The sequence below is a fragment of the Ambystoma mexicanum genome, chromosome 3q, assembly GCF_040938575.1.
Source record: "Ambystoma mexicanum isolate Mex_15411 chromosome 3q, UKY_AmexF1_1, whole genome shotgun sequence".
NCBI classification, from domain to species: domain Eukaryota; kingdom Metazoa; phylum Chordata; class Amphibia; order Caudata; family Ambystomatidae; genus Ambystoma; species Ambystoma mexicanum.
The window spans coordinates 800,031,783-800,050,984 of record NC_090926.1 but is presented as its reverse complement, the minus strand read 5'-3'; the positions used below and the strand labels follow the sequence as shown (position 1 = coordinate 800,050,984).

At 45.2% G+C, this 19,202-nt stretch overlaps 1 protein-coding gene across 2 annotated transcripts in view; it reads right to left on the bottom strand.

Annotated features, from left to right (window-relative positions):
• MYCBPAP (MYCBP associated protein) overlaps positions 1-19,202 on the bottom strand; it is a 1,263,051-nt gene that overhangs the window by 421,168 nt on the left and 822,681 nt on the right. For both annotated transcript variants that reach the window (XM_069654887.1, XM_069654888.1), the window contains one exon: positions 8,152-8,273. In XM_069654887.1, the coding sequence (XP_069510988.1) occupies positions 8,152-8,273 (122 nt within the window). The remainder of the gene's footprint in view (positions 1-8,151; positions 8,274-19,202) is intronic.

Below are 19,202 nucleotides of genomic sequence, written 5' to 3'. Positions count from 1 at the left end.
TTAAGGACAAGGGGGCATTTTTGTAACCCTTTTCATATAATAAAAGTATATATCCAAAAACATATCATCATTGTGTAGAGCCTTACTTATGTACCCTCAAAAGAGATCTGGGATAGATTGAATTAACTTTATGGATGATTAAATTAGACAATTGAGACACGTTAAGATCCTGACATTTGTTCCGCCTATCTTTCTTTATCATATCCATTTACCCCTTCCTCTCCCTTCTTATATTGAAGATACATTTTATATTGTAAGCATGTTAATACTTCTGTTGAAAATGCAATAACGGTTGTTTTAAAAAAAGCAGAGCTACAATGGCAGCACCCAGGAAGAAGATTTGTATTTTGAGAAACCAGTGGGTGTCTCACCCGCTAGTCCCTGGGGATCGATCTCTCAGGTGGCCAGGGCCTGGCCATCGCCTTTGGATCCAGACCCTGGGGCTGGGCCAGTGCAGGAGGATCACCTGGGTGAAGTTTCTTCGGGAAGTGGGGATGGGCAGCCAATGTGAGACATGGTATTCCCCCCTATTTTGTTTATCCAACCCATCCTAATTTTTAAGATTCTCTGAGGTCCCAAACCCCCTTCCTTTTTACAAAAACACTGGGCCGCAGAAGAGGGTGACTGAGAATAACAACAAAAACTTTAACACATCGTACTGGATATGTCCCGCTAATCGGGTCAGTCAAAGTCAGGCACTTGACTTTAAGTGCACACACTTTATACCAATTTGCTCTCCTCACACGAATAAAAGGCAGAACCCAAAGACACACTCTGAGGAAGGGGGAACACGAGTACGAGCAAGGCTTCCAGGACGAAGGCAAATCTATTGGAGAAGATCAAATGACCAAGGATGAGAGAAGTGGGTCGAAAACCCCAATAGTTCCTTACTGGAGGTCGTTACCTCAAACAGGCCATGAAAGACACGTGGAGAAGGCCAGATCCCACGAGCGAAGACTGCAAGGATGCCAGCTACCCTCCCGGGTGAACGGCAGAGTTGGGGAGGCGAGGCCAAGCCTGTGGTACTAACCTTAACCTCGTAAATTGGAAATCGTAAAACCAAGAAAGACGCACACAGCCAGCGAGTTGGCAAGTGACCTGAGAGACTGGTATGTGTTGAAGTTTGAAGTAGTAACATTATATCGCAATTGAAGACTTCACGCTTGTGGATGAGACACGAGGAGAAACAGACCGGTGAATGAACTTTAAAGTAAAGAAAGCTGCAAAATCAGCGATACTAAGTAACAGAGTGGTCTGTCGAAAGGAAGTAGCCCACTCGAAGTCTCAGTGAAAGGTACATTGTTTGAAGTGATAAAGAGAATGAACAGCAAAAGTGAAATAAAGAAGATTCATTCCTAGAGAAGGGAAGAGTGAAAGTTAAATCGTGAACTTTGAGTCAAAGTGGTCATGCCGGGGTCTGTAAAGAAAGCAACGCACATTCGAAAGTCTTCAACATCCGAAAGTGGTCCGAGCCTGACTGAGGGAGACCCAAAGTATTATAAGATTGGGGAAGCGAGCTCCCTTGCAAATTTGTGTTGAACTTTATCATGAAAGATCTGAGCACGACAGAGGGGGGCTTTTTGGTTGAAACTTTAATTTTGGAAGTCAGGAAAAGAGACTTTAACGTGGAAGGCCAGGTGGGCCTTGATCCACATTTTGTAACTGTTTATTGGTTTGGAAGCCAAGCAAGAGTGTGTGTGTCATCCTGCCTACAGGGACAGCCTTACTCCGTGAGGTCTAACGTAGGGATGAGAGCTGGTTCAACCACATTTATTCTTTTGAACACTGATTTTTTCTTTTGCATACATTTCTCCTTTTTACACTTTTAGTACAAGAGATAGGGCATGCTTTAGGTTTTGTTAGCATAGTCCATTTTGATTTTATGGACTCAACTAGGACTGTGTTATTTATTATTTGATTGTCGAGACTGCTCCCATCTCAGTTATAGGGCAAAATAGGAGTTTCTCCAGCCCCAACAATTTCAAAAAAGGTTTTACAAATTGCACCCATTGTGTTAGTGTCACACCTGTGATACCATACTTCCCTACAGTATACAAAGCCCACAGGTACTGAAGATAGACACGAGCCACAGATTTGAGGCCTAAGGACCCAAATGATGTTAAAAATGGCTGCTTAGCACAGAAGAAATGGTTCACAGTGCTATGGTGCAGATGTACATTTATAAGTCAGGTTTTCTGCAGATTGCAGTTTTGGTTCTGAGGCCAAGGACTGCCCATGAGGCCCCTGGGGACAGAAGGATGGCTGTGGTGACATAGTTATTTATTGAGTATTTATAATACGCCTATACAGCAAATGGTATTTCAAGGCGCAACAAGACAGGTTCAGGGGATTGGGGGTTAAATAGATGACTAAAACAAACAGTCCTACTAGGCCTTGTGACATTTGGATCGTGCATTTGCAGAACAGGAAATGCAGGGGAGTGGGAAGGAGGGGGCGGGGGAAGTGCCAGTGAGAGCAGAAAGCACTAGTGCTATGGAGGAAAAAGAAGTGCAGGTCAGAGTGGAGAGCGTGCAAGTCCTGGTGAGGGGGAATAAAGGGGGAGAGGGCCCCTGTACTAGATGAATGCTAAGGGGAGGCCAGGTGGACAAGTGCCAGGGGAATGCAGAAAGTGCAGGGGAGTGAAGGACGGGGCTGGAAGGGATCAAGATGGTGCACGCTCAGCCAGGCTAGTGAAGGGGAGTGAGCCCGGGAGGGCAAGTGCAGGTTGGGGGGGGGGTCATGGAAGATGTGCAGGGGTAAAGTGGGCGAGGAGGGCTTGGTACCCTGTATGAACATCAGCAGGGGAGGGGGAGACGGAAGGAAGAAGAGAAAAGGAGGGTCTTGAGAAGTTTCCGGAACTTAAAGAGATCCTGCTCAAGTCAGAGTGCCACGGAGGCCATTCCAGAGGGAGGCTCCTGCGGAAGAGAGCGATCTACCCTCCACTCTCTGCTTGGAAAAGCATCTGATCTGCAGATAATTGGAGCTAGAAGACCGTAGGGCTCTAGCGGGGAGGCATTTAAGGAGAGAGAGTTAGATGTAGCGGGGTCCCATGCCCCAGAAAGCCTTGTGGATGATGCAGAGGGCCTTGAACATGATCCCTGCATCAACTGGGTGCCAGTAGAGAGATTATAGGGCTGGAGGGATGTGGTCCCTGGGTTTGAGGCCTATGATAAATTTGCAGTCCTATTCTGGATTAGTTGAAGGGGGTGAAGAGTGGAATTAGACAGAATGAGGAAGAGGCTGTTGCAGTAGTCCAGCCTGGAGAGGACCAGAGCTCTGGAGACATTGAGTTTCCGGGGGAAGGTGAGGAAATGGAGAATGAGGAGGTGCAGCTTAAAGTGGGCCTTCTTGACAAGGTATGTGATGTGAAGAAAGGAGAGAGAGGAGTCAAAGATGACACCAAGGTTTTTTGCCTCGCAGGAGGGTGAGGGAAGGGGGTGCATGGAGAGCGGCCATAGAGTAGGAGGAAGAAGAGAGCTGGGCTCCCTATGAGAATGCTCTCAGTCTTACTAGCATTAAGGCAGATACCGTTAGCAGCGTACCATGCCTGAATAGCAGAAAGACTGTCAGGAATGAGAGAGGAAGAAGAGGAGGCAATGGAGGGAAGCTTGAAGGAGAGTTGTGTGTCATCTGCTTAACACTGGAAGTTAGGAGAGAAAGCAGAGATCAAATGGGCTAGAGGGGCAAGGTAGATGTTGAAGAGCCACGGCGAGAGGATTGAGCCCTGAGGTACACCACAGGTGGAGAGTGTGATGGATGAACGAAAAGGTCCCAGTTGAAGCTGGGAAGGTCGGTCAGAGAGGAAGGAGGTCAATCCCAAGTTATGCCAATGGAATCACAGAGCCGATTTATAAGGGTGACATGATCGACTGTATAAAAGGCAGAGGAAAGTCGAGAAGGATGAGAATAGAAGGAGAGTTGTAATTCAGGAGTGCAGTTTCCATGCCTCTGGCTGCTCAGAAGTCAGACTGGTGTTCGTGGAGATAACCAACAGATTTAGTGTGGTGGATAAGCTGGGCGATGGCCAGCTTCTCCAAGAGTTTGTGCAGGAAAGCTGTAATGGAGATAGGGTGCTAGTTAACCGGACAGGAGGGGTCGATAGAAGGTTTTTTGAGGAGAGTGTGCACAAGGGAGTGCTTGAGGAGTAGTGGGAAGGAGCCAGTGACAAAAGAGTGATTGCAGAAATCAGTCAAGGCTGGAGCAAGGGAGGCAATGTTGTCCTCGATAGTTCTGGAGGAGCAGAGGAGCACCTGTTTGGATGAGACTATCATACAGCAGACTTGTCTGGAGACCTCATCAAACTAGGTTACAGGAGAAAACCCTCAGAATGGTGGATGGGATGACTAGGCAGCAACATGGGATCTTTGGGACAGGCCAATGATGCTCCAGTTGGGACAAGAGACTGCAGGACAGGAAACATGAGGGTCCTAAAACAGAGGACACTGCCAGAGGTCCAACCCACGGTGCCCCACCACAGAGCAGGGACTTTTGAAAAGCAGAAAAAACACTAAAAACACTTTCGCCGAGACGCCCACTTCTGTTCCAGTGTAAGTAAATTATCCAGTATATGTAAGAGTGCACACAGGGCTGCTGTACAGTATCAGAAGGAAGAACTGGATTCACTGGATGGAGAGGGGTAGAGCATGGCCTTAAGGAAGATTTGGAGTCTGCATTACTGGATTCCGGCAAGAATATTCTCCACAGCATCTTCCTCTCCAGCTACTCAGACGTGGTTCAAGGAAAGTTCTGGGAAATGGCTCAGGGTCTCCTCTCATTTAGACACTGTCAGGCATTATGTTCTTCACATTTTCAAGGGTCTTAGGAAATGTGCATTCCAGGCATTCATTCTTGAGACCTAGAAGGGGAGGTTGGTTTAAGTACTAGGTTGAGTCTGGGTTTACTGTAGCAGTTTAAGGATTAAAGTTTGTTTTCCTTAGCTGTTCTTCATTCAGAAAGACTTAGCCCTCCGAAGCCAAGATGGTGGAACTACCTTTCAACAGTGATTGGTTCTGACTTGTGTAGTCATCATTGTGTTGTCACTTAGAATCTTCAGTATTATTCTAAACTGCCTTTCATTAAAGTTATCCTCTGAGTAGGTCATAGAATAGTTAGCTCCAGTAAATAAAGTTAAAGTTTTCAAAAGATATAAGTGTAGATAATTATTATTGTTAGTTCTAGTCCAAGTGTAATATGTTGAAGTCAAGAAAGAAGTCTGTGAAGTCTGCTGTAGAAGAGATATTCTGAGAAACTGGCTACCGTATTGCAGATCTGAAGAGTCCACTAAATTAAGATAAAGCTAAGTTACTTTAAGTTTTTATATTGAAGATTACTAAGTTTTCGTCCTTTAAAGGAAAGAACAGCGTTCATCTAATTAGTGTTTACCTGGAACAGTGAATGTTATGTAAAAGAACTTAAGAAGTTTGCATGAGTTAATGAAACTAAACCTGTAGTTAAGAAGCAGTAGGTAGTAGAGTGAATTTCCATTTTTGCTTGCGTGTTTATTTTTTATAAGAATAACTAACAAAGCGTGCGGATCAGATTCACTGTGTTTTAACCCTGTACTAACTCTAGATCTAATGTAATTGAGTTATAGTTCGCTGCGTAGCGGATCGTGCGGCGCGCGTAACAAAGGATCTATTTAGCGCACGAGTTAAGAAAAAAGGACCTTACGACATTGCGTGTGCGTCACGGGCATTTTGGATTTTTTGACTTTCGATTATTTTCTTGGTTGCGCTCCGTGTCGAAGTTATCCACTGATAAAGACATTGCCTGTGGAGACGCATTTTTCAGATTTGGATAAAGACTATTTTTAACAAGTTTAGAGACTTCACCTGATACGTGAAAGGTATTTATTAAAGGAATGAACTATTAAAAAGAATAAGCAGTAAGTCAAATTTTTAAATACAGTATTAATAATAATTTTTGGAAAAACTCATTTTAAAGAAATCTGTAAGAAGCAAAAGAGAGAGAAAGAGCGAGTGAGGAGGAAGTTGATTTTGAAAGGGTTTTTCAACAATAACAGTTACAAGTTGAACACTACATTTTCATGAAGTCAGCATTCAGCACTAGAACTTCTTCATATGCAGCATAAAAGCAATCAAGCTTAGGCAACAGGTACGAGAATTAAAATAAAAGAGAATTACGTACCTTCGAGAGAGTCCAGTTAAATGGTGAGAATAAATATGTAAATTCTATAAAATTGTACTTCCTTTTTAGGACAACTACTGAACCTGCATTTTCCAGCGAAGACAGGCAGAGACTCAAACAGTAGAAGTTCCTGAGCTTATTATTTTCACCATTCCCCTTTGCCCTTGGGTTTGCCTGTCCAATAGTTTTATAATAGCAGGATTGTTGGGCTGGCAGGCTTAGTGGGTGTGGAGGGCCAGCTTCACTCCTGCAGGATCCTTCAGCAACAGCCATGACAGACAGACAGACACACACACACAGAGCTGGGGTTACCCATCCAATTACCATCACCAGCCACCTCCCTACCAAATCGCCATCGCCACACACACATGCACAGACCTGGTGTGAGCTGTCTGGTGCACACACATCCAGTCACATTTTGCTCCAGTTCAGAAAACAATAATAATGATAAAATGGCCATGTATAGCCCCCCTTTGTCATTTTTGTTGGCCTTGCTGCGTATGGCTCTGTTAGAGAAGGGTGGGTGTTAAGTGTGGCAGAAGAGGAAGATGTGCACTTGTGGTGTTGATGTGAGCAGGTCAGAAGTACCCGGTTCCAGTGTGCCGGTGTGCTTTTACGGGATTGGGTAGATGTTTGGAAGTAAGTTATCCTGAAGGGGGAGCACACGGACCGGAAGCGTGAGGAGTGCATGGGGTGATGTTGCCCACTACTGTATGTGTATGTGGGGGGAAGAGGAAGGAGGAAAGAGCTGAAAAGAGGAGAAAAAGTCATAGCTTGGACGTATTCTTTGGTGTAGACTAGGCCTGTGATGGCTGTCGGTGGTGGCATTTGAGTGTTATGGGAGGCAAAAGGGGGCGATTTTGGAGGGTGGTTGGTTAGTTTGGATTTGGATATAGGGGTTGCGAGAGAGAGGTGTGGATTTAAGTGTAAAAATGGGATAGTACCAGGGGTAGTATCCAACTGCAAGTTCAGGTTAGTTTAATGATCTGTACGCACTCCAGGTACCCGAAGGTTTAAGGGTGCAAAAAAATGGAACAGGACGAAACAGACGACACAAGAAGGCGAAGGAATCAAGGGCCATGCTGCTTAAAGAAAGCTATATCCAGATTAACAGAACAAGAGGGTGTTCAGTTTCTTCTTCAACCCGTCTGTGGATTCCGTAGTTTGGGGGGGTGGGGGGTGGCGTTAAGAGGTTTCATGCCAGAGGAGCTTCAATATTAAAAGCTCCATTACAGACTTTATTAGTTTTGCAGCGGGTAGTTTTTAGAAGGTACGTATTATCCGATCTTAGGAATCTGGTGCTGTGTTGGTTTTTATTAACTATGGCTTCCATCAGATATGCAGGCTAGGTAGCTTGCTGGTAGTTGTTTGGATCCCAAGTGTCCATCAATATGGTAAAAAGGCTACCGTGTTGTGCATCCTAAAATAAAAAGTAATGAGATGCTGCCAGCCTGTGACTTTAACACACTTTGATTACGGAGACTCCACCAGGTACAAAATGGGGTACTTTTTCGATGTCTGTGCACTATGCCAAGCCATATGGTCTTCTTAGGGCAACAAACTAACCAATACACAATTGCAGCTTTCAGGGGACCTCAGCAGACGTCTGCTTGCCAACAAAAAAGAAGCCTGAACACTTACATAAAACCACCATAATAATAATGTGTGCTTATGTGGCATTGTTGTCATTTAGGCGTTTTTAGAGTTTTAAATCAGTGATGCATTCTCAAGTGATGCCATTCGGGCGAAAGTCACGTGGCATAACTTCCTGCTGTTTCATTGGATGCGTGAGGCCACTTCTAGGGGATGTATTTTGGACAGTAGTTTCTAAATATCTACTGTCAGGCGATTTAAAATCAACACTGGAATTGTCTTATGCCGCATGAACTAGTACCTACAGTGTACAACTACCTTCGTTCTAACAGCTTAGAGCCCACATATTTCTCAGATACATTCCTACTGATGGAAGATAGTGGCACAGTACTTCATTCTGTGGTAGCTTACCATGTGTGATAGAGAAGTTCTGGCTGGGTTTCTTGCTCTGGAAAGGACATCTCCATGATCCCCTTATTCAGCTGGGAAAGGACAGATTCTCGCTGATCCTCTTCAGGTATAGAGAGCATGGCCTGCAGGGCAATAAGTTACACTCAGTGAACCTGCCCAATGCCCACCTCTGAACCACACAAACACACATGGCCAAAGACACGAGACAAAAATAAAAGTAAAAACGGACTGTATGGTGAATGGAAGAAAACAGAAAACAAATTACTTCAGAATTTAGCAGCTAACAAACTTCAAATGTATTACCCCGAATCAACAATACACAGTAAATAGTATCCAAACTTGTATTTTTATGCAAATGTATCGGGTATCCGAGAGATGTATTGAGATTTGCCTGAAGGTTTGTTTAAGACAGACGCATTTCGAAGGCAAAAATACACATTATTGTGTTGTTTCCCTGGGATAAGTCTTGAAGATGGCCAGAAGCAGGTGCCAAGTAGGAATAAAAATAGTTTTAGCAGAAGGCCACAAATAACGGTATTCAGATCACTTCTGAAAAAACATGAAACTTTATTTTTGTCAAACATATACAACTGAACTTGGAGAAATACTGCCAAAATTTTGCGGTCAAGCTGTTAACTTGAATTTTGTTCTTGGTGATAAACAGTGCTTTAAATAAAGGATAAGAACTCCAAAGTGGCCTTGTGTGAGAGATTCTTCGCTTCTTAAATTGAGAGGTAGTGCGTTCCAGGCTATTGGGGCTAATACTTCAACGCTGGTGCCGCCAGCTTTAGCTCTGTTGAACGCTGGGACCGATAGTAGGTGGGAGTATTGGTCACGTTTAGGTCTCTGGGCTGTAGTCTGGTGTATTCTGTCTACTAGGTAGGCTGGGGTGGTCTTGGCGAGGCACTTGTGTATGATGGTGAGGGCTTTGAATGTTATGCGTTCCCTGATTGGGAGCCAGTGGGCGTCCTTTCTTGTCTGGGAGATGTGCTCTCTCTTGGGGATGCTGAGGGCGGCTCTGAGGGCGTTGTTTTGTGCAATCTGTAGTCTGTTAATGTTATTGGCAGAAGTGCCTAAGAGAAGGCCGTTACAGTAGTGAAGTTTTGTGGCTCTCGCAATGTTAAGGAGATTGCTTGTAGAAAGGTGGGGTTTTACTGCATTTATAATTTTTGTGGTGAGGGCAGCAGCGGATGAGATGGCGCCGACTTGCCTGTCCATAGTTAGGGTAAAATCAAAAAGTTACTATAACTAAGATATTCAAACATCAAATTGAAATCAAATCAAAATAGGTAAAAGGGCTTTCAAATCCTACGCTTCTTTGGAAAGCAATCCAATATTTCTTGTGTATTCATTGATTCTAATGACACCAGTTCAATGTAATAAAGTTGCAAACATTACATTATGTTTTCTCTGTTATTCATTCCCTTCCCTTAAGTGTTAGAAAACGAATATTCTCATTTATAATGTAAATGATGATGCGATTCTAAACATGTCTGATAGTGACAGCTACTTGGCAAGAGCAGTATTTTAACATATATTTATTTTAGCATACTAGGAAATCACGTCAGGGAAGTAAACATGAAGCCCATAAAGGCCAGCTTTTATGTTATTGTTATGTTAGTGTCCATTTGTATAGCGCCTTATGAACTATTGGTATGATCTCAAATCGCTGAGGGTTGAACGCCCTCTGGGACCTAGTCCAAGTCGGTGGAGAGAGTAGGGTGGTATACAGCGCTTGGGTGCACTTGGTATGTGTGCAGCCATTGTGGCGTGTAGCTGCATTCTAATGCTAAACGTGGTGCAGTGGCTGTGTGCTGTCAGTAGACTGTGTGCAGCAAGGCCCCATAGAGCTTGCGTCTGCATTCTGGCGGTGGTGGGGTTGTGTATATTATGCATGCAGCTAGGCCAATTTTTTTTCGTTGGGTACAGCTTTGTCCTAAAGGCTTTTGAGGTGTTCATTGGAAGTGAGGGGGTATGTGTGCAGCAAGGCCGAATTGATCGAGGGGTATAGCTGCACAATATTGTTTGTTGATGTAGAGGAGAGAGTGAGAATATTGGTATGTAGAGTGTTTATTGGAGTGTTTGTGCGGATTGTTCAGAGAGCCCTGTTTCTGAGTTTCCTTCCATTGTTTGCTGAGCTGACTGTGTCTGTTCTAGAGGAGCTTTGGTTATCTGAGTGAATATCTGTCAGATTAATCGCCTGCTTCAGGGTGTCATTCCCATGAGGTGGGATATGATATGATATGTATGTCATTTATAACGCACCTATACACAAGAGTTTCAAGGTGCGACGAGGCAAGGGAGGGAGAACAGAAGGAAGACGGACAACGGACCTACAAGGCCAGGTGTCATTCAGATCGCGCAGGTGCATGGGAAGGGGAAAGGAGGAGCAGTGTGGGGGGCAAGGGGGAGTGGACAGTGCAGTACATGGGATAAGAAAAAAATATATATATATAAATAATAAATAAGAGTAAGTCAAAGTACAGCCAGCAGGTGGCAAGTGCAAGGTTAAGTGCAGACATCAAGTGTCAAGTGCTGGTTGTGGGACTGTAGGGCTACAGGAACAGTTCACAAGTGCGGGGGTTGTCAGGAAGGCAGTGCAGGAGTGCGACTGGCGGGGGAGGGGACCTGGACTCGAGATCTGAGGGTGACCAGGTGACCAGTGCAATATCAGTGTCAGCAGCCAGGAAGTCAGCAAGGGAGAGGATGAGAAAAAGCAGAAGCAAAGAGAAATGTGTTGAGGTGCTTTCAGAACCGAAGATGATTCTCCTCAAGTTTCAGGGAGGCAGGGAGGCTGCTCCAGAGGCAGGCTCAAGCAGAGGAAAGAGATCTACCACCAACTCGATGCTTGGAGAAGCGACTGACCCTGAGGGATTTTGAGGTAGATGAGCGAAGAGCTCGAGAGGGAAGGTATTTAGGGAGAGAGAGTTGAAGGTATTGAGGCCCCAGGCCCCAGAAGGCCTTGTGGAGGATGCAAAGAGTTTTGAATTTGATCCTCGCAGCGACTGGGAGCCAGTGCAGAGATTTCAATCCTGGAGAGATACAATCCCTGGGCTTGAGGCCAAGGACAAGTCTCGCAGTCCTGTTCTGGATAAGTTGCAGAGGGCACAGCGTAGAAGCAGGCAGATTTAGAAAGAGGCTGTTGCAGTAGTCTAGCCTAGAGAGAACCAGAGCTCTGGAGACAGTGAGCTTCTGGGGGAAGGAGAGGAAAGGAAGAATACCTCTGAGGAGGTGCAGCTGGTAGTGTAACTTCTTAGAGATGTCAGAGATATGAGAAGAGAAGGAAAGGGTGGAGTCGAAGATGACCCCGAGGTTTTTAGCCTCACAGGTGGGAGCAGGAAGAAGGCCAAGAGAGGCCAGCCAGAGAGAGATAGGAAAGGAGGGAGCAAGAGTGCCGATGAAGAGAATCTCTGTTTTACTGCCATTAAGGCAGAGATCATTGGCGGCACACCACTCCTGGTTGGCGGACAGACAGTCAGAGATGAGAGAAGGAGAAGAAGTGGCAGAAGGGAGCTTGAAAATGAGTTGAGTGTCATCCGCTTAGCACTGAAAACTGGGGCAGAGAGCGGCAATGCGGTGGGCAAGAAGGGCCAGGTATTGGTTGAGCAGCCCGGAAGAGAGGTTAGCCCCCTGGGGAACATCACCGGTAGAGATAGAGATTGTTACGCTCACCTGCAGAGATGTTGGGTCACGATTGCAGCCCTCCCGGGGTGAGGTCGCTCGGGTCCAACTTCGCCCTCTGCGCTTATGTGGTGACTGGTATTAATAGGTGATGCTGCTCGGGACTGCTCCTGCGTGGAGAATAGGGGGCGTGAGTATGCCAGCTTGTGCGCCTGATCCCCTTCCAGACCCCTTCTCCCAAACCGTGGTACCCGTGGGATGCACTGTCCCTGGAAAGCTGATCTGTTGATTAGTTTTGGCGAGCACTCCATCCTGCTGATTCTGGCAGGGGCGCTTGTATGATCTGGACCATGTTCCTTCACTGGTCCCTTGCACGTGGTAGTCCAGTCCTGCTGCGACTAAGCCACTATACTTCAGGTAAGTGTTCCTGTTTGCCTTTGTCTTTCCTCATCTGTTTTTGTTGTATTGTAAAGTTTGTTGTCTTGTATTGCTGTCCGTTCCACTTTTGATGTTTGCTCTTTTGCTTTCTTCCCTTGCAGGTGATGTTGCCGGCCCAGCAGAAGCTGTGGAGCTTGAGGCGGCAGCCGGAGGGAATGAGGAACGAAGCTGCAGCGGTACAGTAGCTGGTAAGTTGTTAACTAGGGGGCGCGCACGGTTCAAATGCGGCGCGGCCTAGGACGGATGTTCTAACCTTGTCTTTCTTCTTCTTCAAAGGGTCCGAGATCGTGGATGCAGAGTGCGGTGCTGCAGCGTCGGGATCAAGATCACTGGATGTCAGAAGATGAGTCTTCAGATGAAGCGATGAGGCACCGGTTTCCTGGAGGTGATTATGCAGGAGAACGCCTGGTTTCAAAGGTAAGTAAACTGGTCCAAGCAGCGGTGAGCGTCACGTTGCATGCGAGTGCACAGTAACACGAAGCACCGGCCTTAAGTATGGAGCAGCTTATATAGCTGAGCTTCTGAAGCTACGCCCACCAGGTTCAGCCTGCCTGCCACACCTGATGAGTTAGCACATGAAGACCAGGCCTAGGGAGCCACACCCGATGAGTCAGCACATGAGGATGTTCTCTGCACTCCTGAACTGAAATAAAGTGTTCCTGCTCACATCTCTATATGAGCCTGGCGCCAAAGGCGCCAGGGCTGAGTCCAGCCAGGGCCCCTGTATTTATGGGTCCCAAAGGGACATAAGTGAGTCAAGTGACCCATTGCCCCCATCACTAGATGGCGTGGTTTTTGTGTTCTGGGGCCCAGTCCATAACAGAGATAGAGGAGAGGAAGGACCCAAATTGGACCTGGGAGGATCGATCGGAGAGCAAAGCGGTCAGGCAAGCCAGGACCTGATCGGTGATACCCAGGTTATCACAGAGACGTTTGAGCAAGATGGCATGGTTGACCGTGTCAAAGGCAGAAGAGAGATCAAGTAAGATGAGGACACAGGGGGTGTTGTTATCAAGGTTGGAGAGAGCAGGTCTTCACAGATGTTCAGGAGAGCAGTTTCCATGCTTCTGGTAGCTCTGAAGCTAGACAGATGGTCATGGAGACAACCAACAGATTCAGAGTGATGATTAAGCTGGGAGATGGCCAGCTTTTCCAGGAGATTGCCTAGGAAAGGATTGATGGAGATTGGATGATAGTTAACAGGGCAGGAAGGGTCGGCAGAGGGTTTCTTAAGAGGAGGGTGCACAAGGGAGTGCTTCAGGGGGAGGGGGAGACTCCAGTGGCGATGGAATGGTTGCAGAAATCACCTAGAGCAGGAGATAGGGTGTCAATGTGGTCCTTGATGGTTTTGGAGGAACAGGGGTGAACCTGTCTTGATGAGACTTTCATAGATCGGACTTGTCTAGAAACCTTGTCTGAGGAGAACAGGGGAAAGGCAGAAAAGAAGGGAGGAGGGGTGGCCGAAGAAGGGCCAAAGGAAGGGCAGGGAGGAGGGGGAGAGGAAGGAAGAGAGAGAGAGAGAGAGAAAGAGAGAGGGAGAGAGAGAGAGAGAGAGAGAGAGAGAGAGGGAGAGAGAGAGAGAGAGTGGACAGGATATCCTAAGTTTTAGAGATGAAATGAGAAGCCAGGGCGATGCAGAGGGCATGGGAGGGGACAGGAGATGTAGAGGCTGCAGCAGGACTGGGTAGCCGGTATTTCCTTTAGAGCAGGCGGCAGGCCAGCTTGTCAGAGGATGTACCGGAAGCACTGCATTTCCTCTCAGCCACCCTGCACTTGTGTTTAAGCGTGACAAGGTCCGAGTCGTATCAAGAGTTGTACTTGGCTTTGGGCTTCAAGGGGATCCTCATGACAGGGGCAAGAAAATCGAGAGTATCAGATATAGCAGAGTGGAGCATGGGAAGGGCTGTGTCAGGGTGTGAGTCAGCCAAGGGGGGAGGATGAGGTGAGAATTTCTGGTCTAGGTGCAGTTGTCATACTGCACGGTCCACCCATCACAGGTCATGCAACCCTAAGTCTCCCCAGCTGTCAGGCCCATTTTAAACTCTTCTGGCTTGGGGTTTCACTTTCCACACCTGTATTCTTTGTAACCCTTTTTGATATCTTTGCACACATAATGTTCACCATAACTCTTCAGTCCTTCATATGCCTTTGATTCTGTCAATACTGCTCTAAATTGATAGTGCTGGTTCACATATCTATTAAAGTGTTCATTCACCATTCAGCATATCGTAGTTTACTCATTTTGGCAGCTTTCTTTCAGTACGGCATTCAGTATGAATGGTATTACCCAAATTGACCTTTCACAATTGACCTTTTGTCCTAATTGACCTAATTATAATGGTCCTAAATGACCTTCTGCACAATTGACCTTTATATTATTTTTGTTATTTTATATATGTATTGGGCTGGTTGGATTATAAATAATATAAGGGGTTGGGGTGGGAGGTTGTGGGGGTTTACAGATTGGGTGGGGGTTTGCGTAGGGGGTTTCCCCCCGCATATATGTCCCAATTGACCTTTTAAATTAGGTAAATTCTCCCAACGTCAATTGTGAAAAGGTCAATTAGAATACATCCATTTGGATAGCATTTACTTGTGTTTTTTCAATTAGCGGTTTTCTTTCAATTCAGTATTCAATATGGGTGGTATTCACTTGGGTTTACTCAACTAGCGGTTTTCTTTCAGTTCGATATTCAATACGAGTAGCATTTATTCAAATGCAGGAAGCATTACTTATTTAAAGTCCCTTTGGAGCACTCCGGTCTCCTCAGTGTCCTGACACTGACCGGCTTTCGCGGCTCCTCCCAGCAGCTCTCCCCGAATGGGAAAACATTTGGTTTGTTCGCCGGACACGCCTCAAACGCGACCCGGCATCTCTGTTCTGCTCCACATGTGGTCCGCGTATCCAGCGTCTTCTGCAGCTCCAGCTACACCCGGGTTTGGGCGCGGACAGCTTTTCTCTCTCCTCTGATACCTGGCAGCGCCTGCTGCCCGCCTTCACAGTAGAGGGTTCCCTGTTCTGCAAAGCTCCTCTGGCAGGTCTCGGCCCCAACATGGCGGATTCATATCTCTCTCTCTCCTCTCTGCTTTTGGGATCCAGCTTTTATACTCTTTATCATTATTAACAGGCTGCAGGTGAAAAGGGTTAGACTGACCTTGTGTAAGCCTGTTAGTGTGCCATGCCTGACCTTCCTTACTAAGTTTATACAGGCCCCTCTTCTTTGTCCCAGCACCAGAGTGGTGTTTATAATAGGAAATGTGCAATACTCTTAGTGGCATCTTCCTCGTCCCAGTACTCGGGAGATTACAGGGAAAAACTGGAAAGGACTGTAGATATCTCATGACGACCGAGGGAGGGTCGGGTAGGTAAGTGTTAGAAAAGGGGGGATAGCATGTCTCGCCTTCAGGTACCCTCTCTGCAATCCCCAAGGACCCTCCACCCAGGTGATCCCCCCTTGCTTGCCTGCCCCCAGGGTCGGGATCCAAAATAAATGCCCCTTCCGTGGCCACCTGAACAGAAGATCCCTGGGGAGTAGATGTGAGAGTACCTTCCGGTTTTGCACAAATTGCAAACTGAATATCTCCAACATTCGATTAAACAAGAGGCCAGGTAGAAACAGAAATGTGCTGGTATTATAAGGAATAAAATACCCCCTAATGTACGTAAAAAGCTTGTTTATTTCTGATTGTATTGCAAACTTTATTGGTGAAACAAAAAAATGATAATCAAAAAAATAAATAAAGGATATTTGCAAGTCATCTTAGATTTCCATGACCTTATAAAGGAACTCAGCCAGTGACTTGCAAATATCCTTTTTTTTTCCTTTCGATTATCATTATTGAGTGACCATTTTATATGTTTTTTTTACCCTTTAATTCACAGTTAAGTCGAATATACTGAATGAGCCATGTTCTTTCAAACCAGATCTAAAAAGCACTGCTCAATATTCCTCAGAGTCCTTACTCCCTACAAGATATCCTATTTACTCCAGGACCTTAGTTAACTGTGAGAATTATTTAGATCAATGTATTTCAGGGTTTCAGTTTTTAGTCAACCAATTTGCCCCTCTTCATAATGTTACAAACCATGGTAATCCTAAACCTTGGTACTTTTGTTAAATACTTAAAGGCTCTCAAAAAAAGAGAAAAGGTGGTACCATAAGAGGGATTCTTTTTCTCTCTCTTAGACCCAAGATGTTTGCATAGCCTATAAAAAAGGTACTGTCGAATCTAAATCTGGTCATCTTTAAAACCAGATATGCTCAGCTAGCAACAAACCTTGAGAACATTTTACTATTATTAAAAGAATGGCCTCCACAGATTCTTTGCCCCAACCTCCTAAGCCCTCCTTGCAGCTGGCCAATAACTTTAATACATGTTTTATCTCTAAAGTCACTTTTTTCAAGATAGGCTGAAGAAAGAACAGACTTTATTAATCAAGGTTATTATAACCCAGGAGACTTCTGATTCTGTTTTTGAATTTCGCAAAGTTACAGCAGGTGTTTTGCCTCTTCTTCAGGCACTAAAACCTACCAAATGTTGCTTGGATACTCTTCCAGCTATTGTTGCCCACCAGCTTGTTCCAAGTCCAACCATCTCTGTTTCCAAACGGGATAATCTTTTATTTGGGAAAGGAATTATGTCTGTAGATCGCAAATCAGTGGTAATGTCCTCACTAATGAAAACAACTAATTTTGAAAATGTTCAAATGAGTAGCTTTCGTCCTATTGCCGACTCTCTCTAGTTTTCAGAAATTCTGGAAAAATGGTTACTACCCAGCTTCAAGAATTAATTTAACAAAAACATATCCTGGACGAATGTCAATCACGTTTTTGCCTGAGACATGGCACTGAGTCAGCTCTAGTTTCAGTATGGGATGCCATTTTAGCCACTGTAGTCACTGGTCAATTGTCTCTTTTGATTATGCTTGATCTTTCGGTGGCTTTTGGATCATACTGTACAGTTATCCCACTTAAAGAATTTAACTTGAATGCTGTATTATACCTTTGCCTGGTTCACTAGATTTCTTAAAGTGAGATATCAACTGCTGAAGATGTGACTGATTGCATCCAATCAAGTCTCTAGAGAACTTCTATGTATTAGATAAATGTTTAGCAATAATTCTGCAGTGGATGCTCTGTAATGGACTCCAACTGCACCCGTCTAAAATAGAGGTTATGCTGTTGGGTTTGTCATCTCTGGTTAAAAACCCATTTTGTGCCTCTTTCTCCACTCATTCTCTTTGATTTACCTAATTCTTACACCAGTAAAGAACTTAGGGTTTAGTTGGGATGCAGATCTGCCCCTTACAGCGCAAGTCAATGAACTTTCAAGACCCTCATTCTTCAGACTTTGGCTGCTTAGAAAGACCCACCAGTTTATTCCTAAAGACATTTACTCTTTGGTTGTGGGCGCACTTAATTTCCACTTGAATTGCAGCAATGCCATTTATGCTGGCAGGCATCTCCGACAACCTTTTACATAAAGTCCAAACAATGCAGTGTGTTTGATCTTCAATGTTTCTAAATTTTTCTCTGTGTCATTTATTTTACTGGTTGCTAGTTCAGCAAAGGATTATCTTCAAGATATTCCATCTTAGTTATAAGTGCATTTATGATCTGGCCTCTCCATACTTTTGTATGAAGATTTCTCTTTATCTTCCTATGATATCTTTACGTATGGAGGACAAGAATTTACTGGTGGTTCCACAGTCTTGTTACTGTTCACAAGGAGTACGACCCTTCTCAGTATTGGGTCTCACAATGTGGAATCAGCGCCCATAGGACATTTTAAACACAAATTCTCCGTAACTCTACGTAATTACACTGTAACATAAGTAGGTCCCTTCCACCAGAATTTGGTCATTTGCAATGTGGGATGGAAATGAAAAGGGCAAAAGGCGTCGTAGACGTGTGTACAACCCCTTTTGACCTGCACATTTGCACTCCGCACTGTAAAGTGAGTAAATGTTGCCTGGAATGCTGGCATTGTAAAGACGGACTGGAGTGGGGTTATCTGTACTCCTGCAATCTCTATGGCAGAGTAGAAGCACAGAACACCACAGCCGAGATTCTCTATTCGGAAGCATTGGACGAGCAATCAAGACTTAGCTCACAGGAGGTGATGCAGGCTGGTTCTTAAGTACAGTGTAGTCCCCAAGCCCCCACAAAGGAATGTCCACACACTACAGTAGTGATAACACAGTTCTTTATACAAATAAGATTCAAGTTAAATACACACACAATAACAAACTTTGCGCTCAGGCAATACTATAACGATAAATGTACAATTCCTATGTGCTATCACAATTACTCTTTGGCTCCATTAAAATGCACCAACTGCTGATAGTTTCAAATGGCATACAAATCAATAGCAAAAAGGTATCAACCATAGACTTGGGAGGAAAACAAGTTGGGTAAACAATTGGCAGAATACTGGGCCACTACCACTAGGCACAGTTCTGTGTGAGGACCCCCCACCTGGGCAACCTGTAAATAATATATTAAATAAGCCCAGTCCATAATTTGCTTAGCAGAGTCTTATTTCCTTCTATAAATGTTCTACTACCCCAATGTACCTGGTTTAGCAGAGTTCGACGACGGGTTGTCGACGGATCCTTCTTGATTGAACTCCCTTTAAGGCAGGAGCCACAGATCGTCGAGATTCCTCGAAGAAAGGGGTGAACAATGTTGTCAAGGCAGCAGCTTCAGTCCTTGCAGTGCTCGTTGCTAATCAGTCGTGGACGTCCTGCGAAGATGAGGCGCGCTGTGCACCTCAATGAAGATAGTTTGTTGCTGCAAAGAAAAGAGTCAATGAAGAACGTAGGCCCAGCAAGGGCGTCGGGTCGTCGGCGGTTGGCGTCAGCGATCATGACTCAACCACGGCTGGCTTTCGGATCTTCGTCAGCGTCTTTGTGGACTTCGGGTAGTGGGAAACCCACCAGCTGATACTCCTTGGTTCGGCGGCAACCTCGACTCTCTCCAGTGGGACAA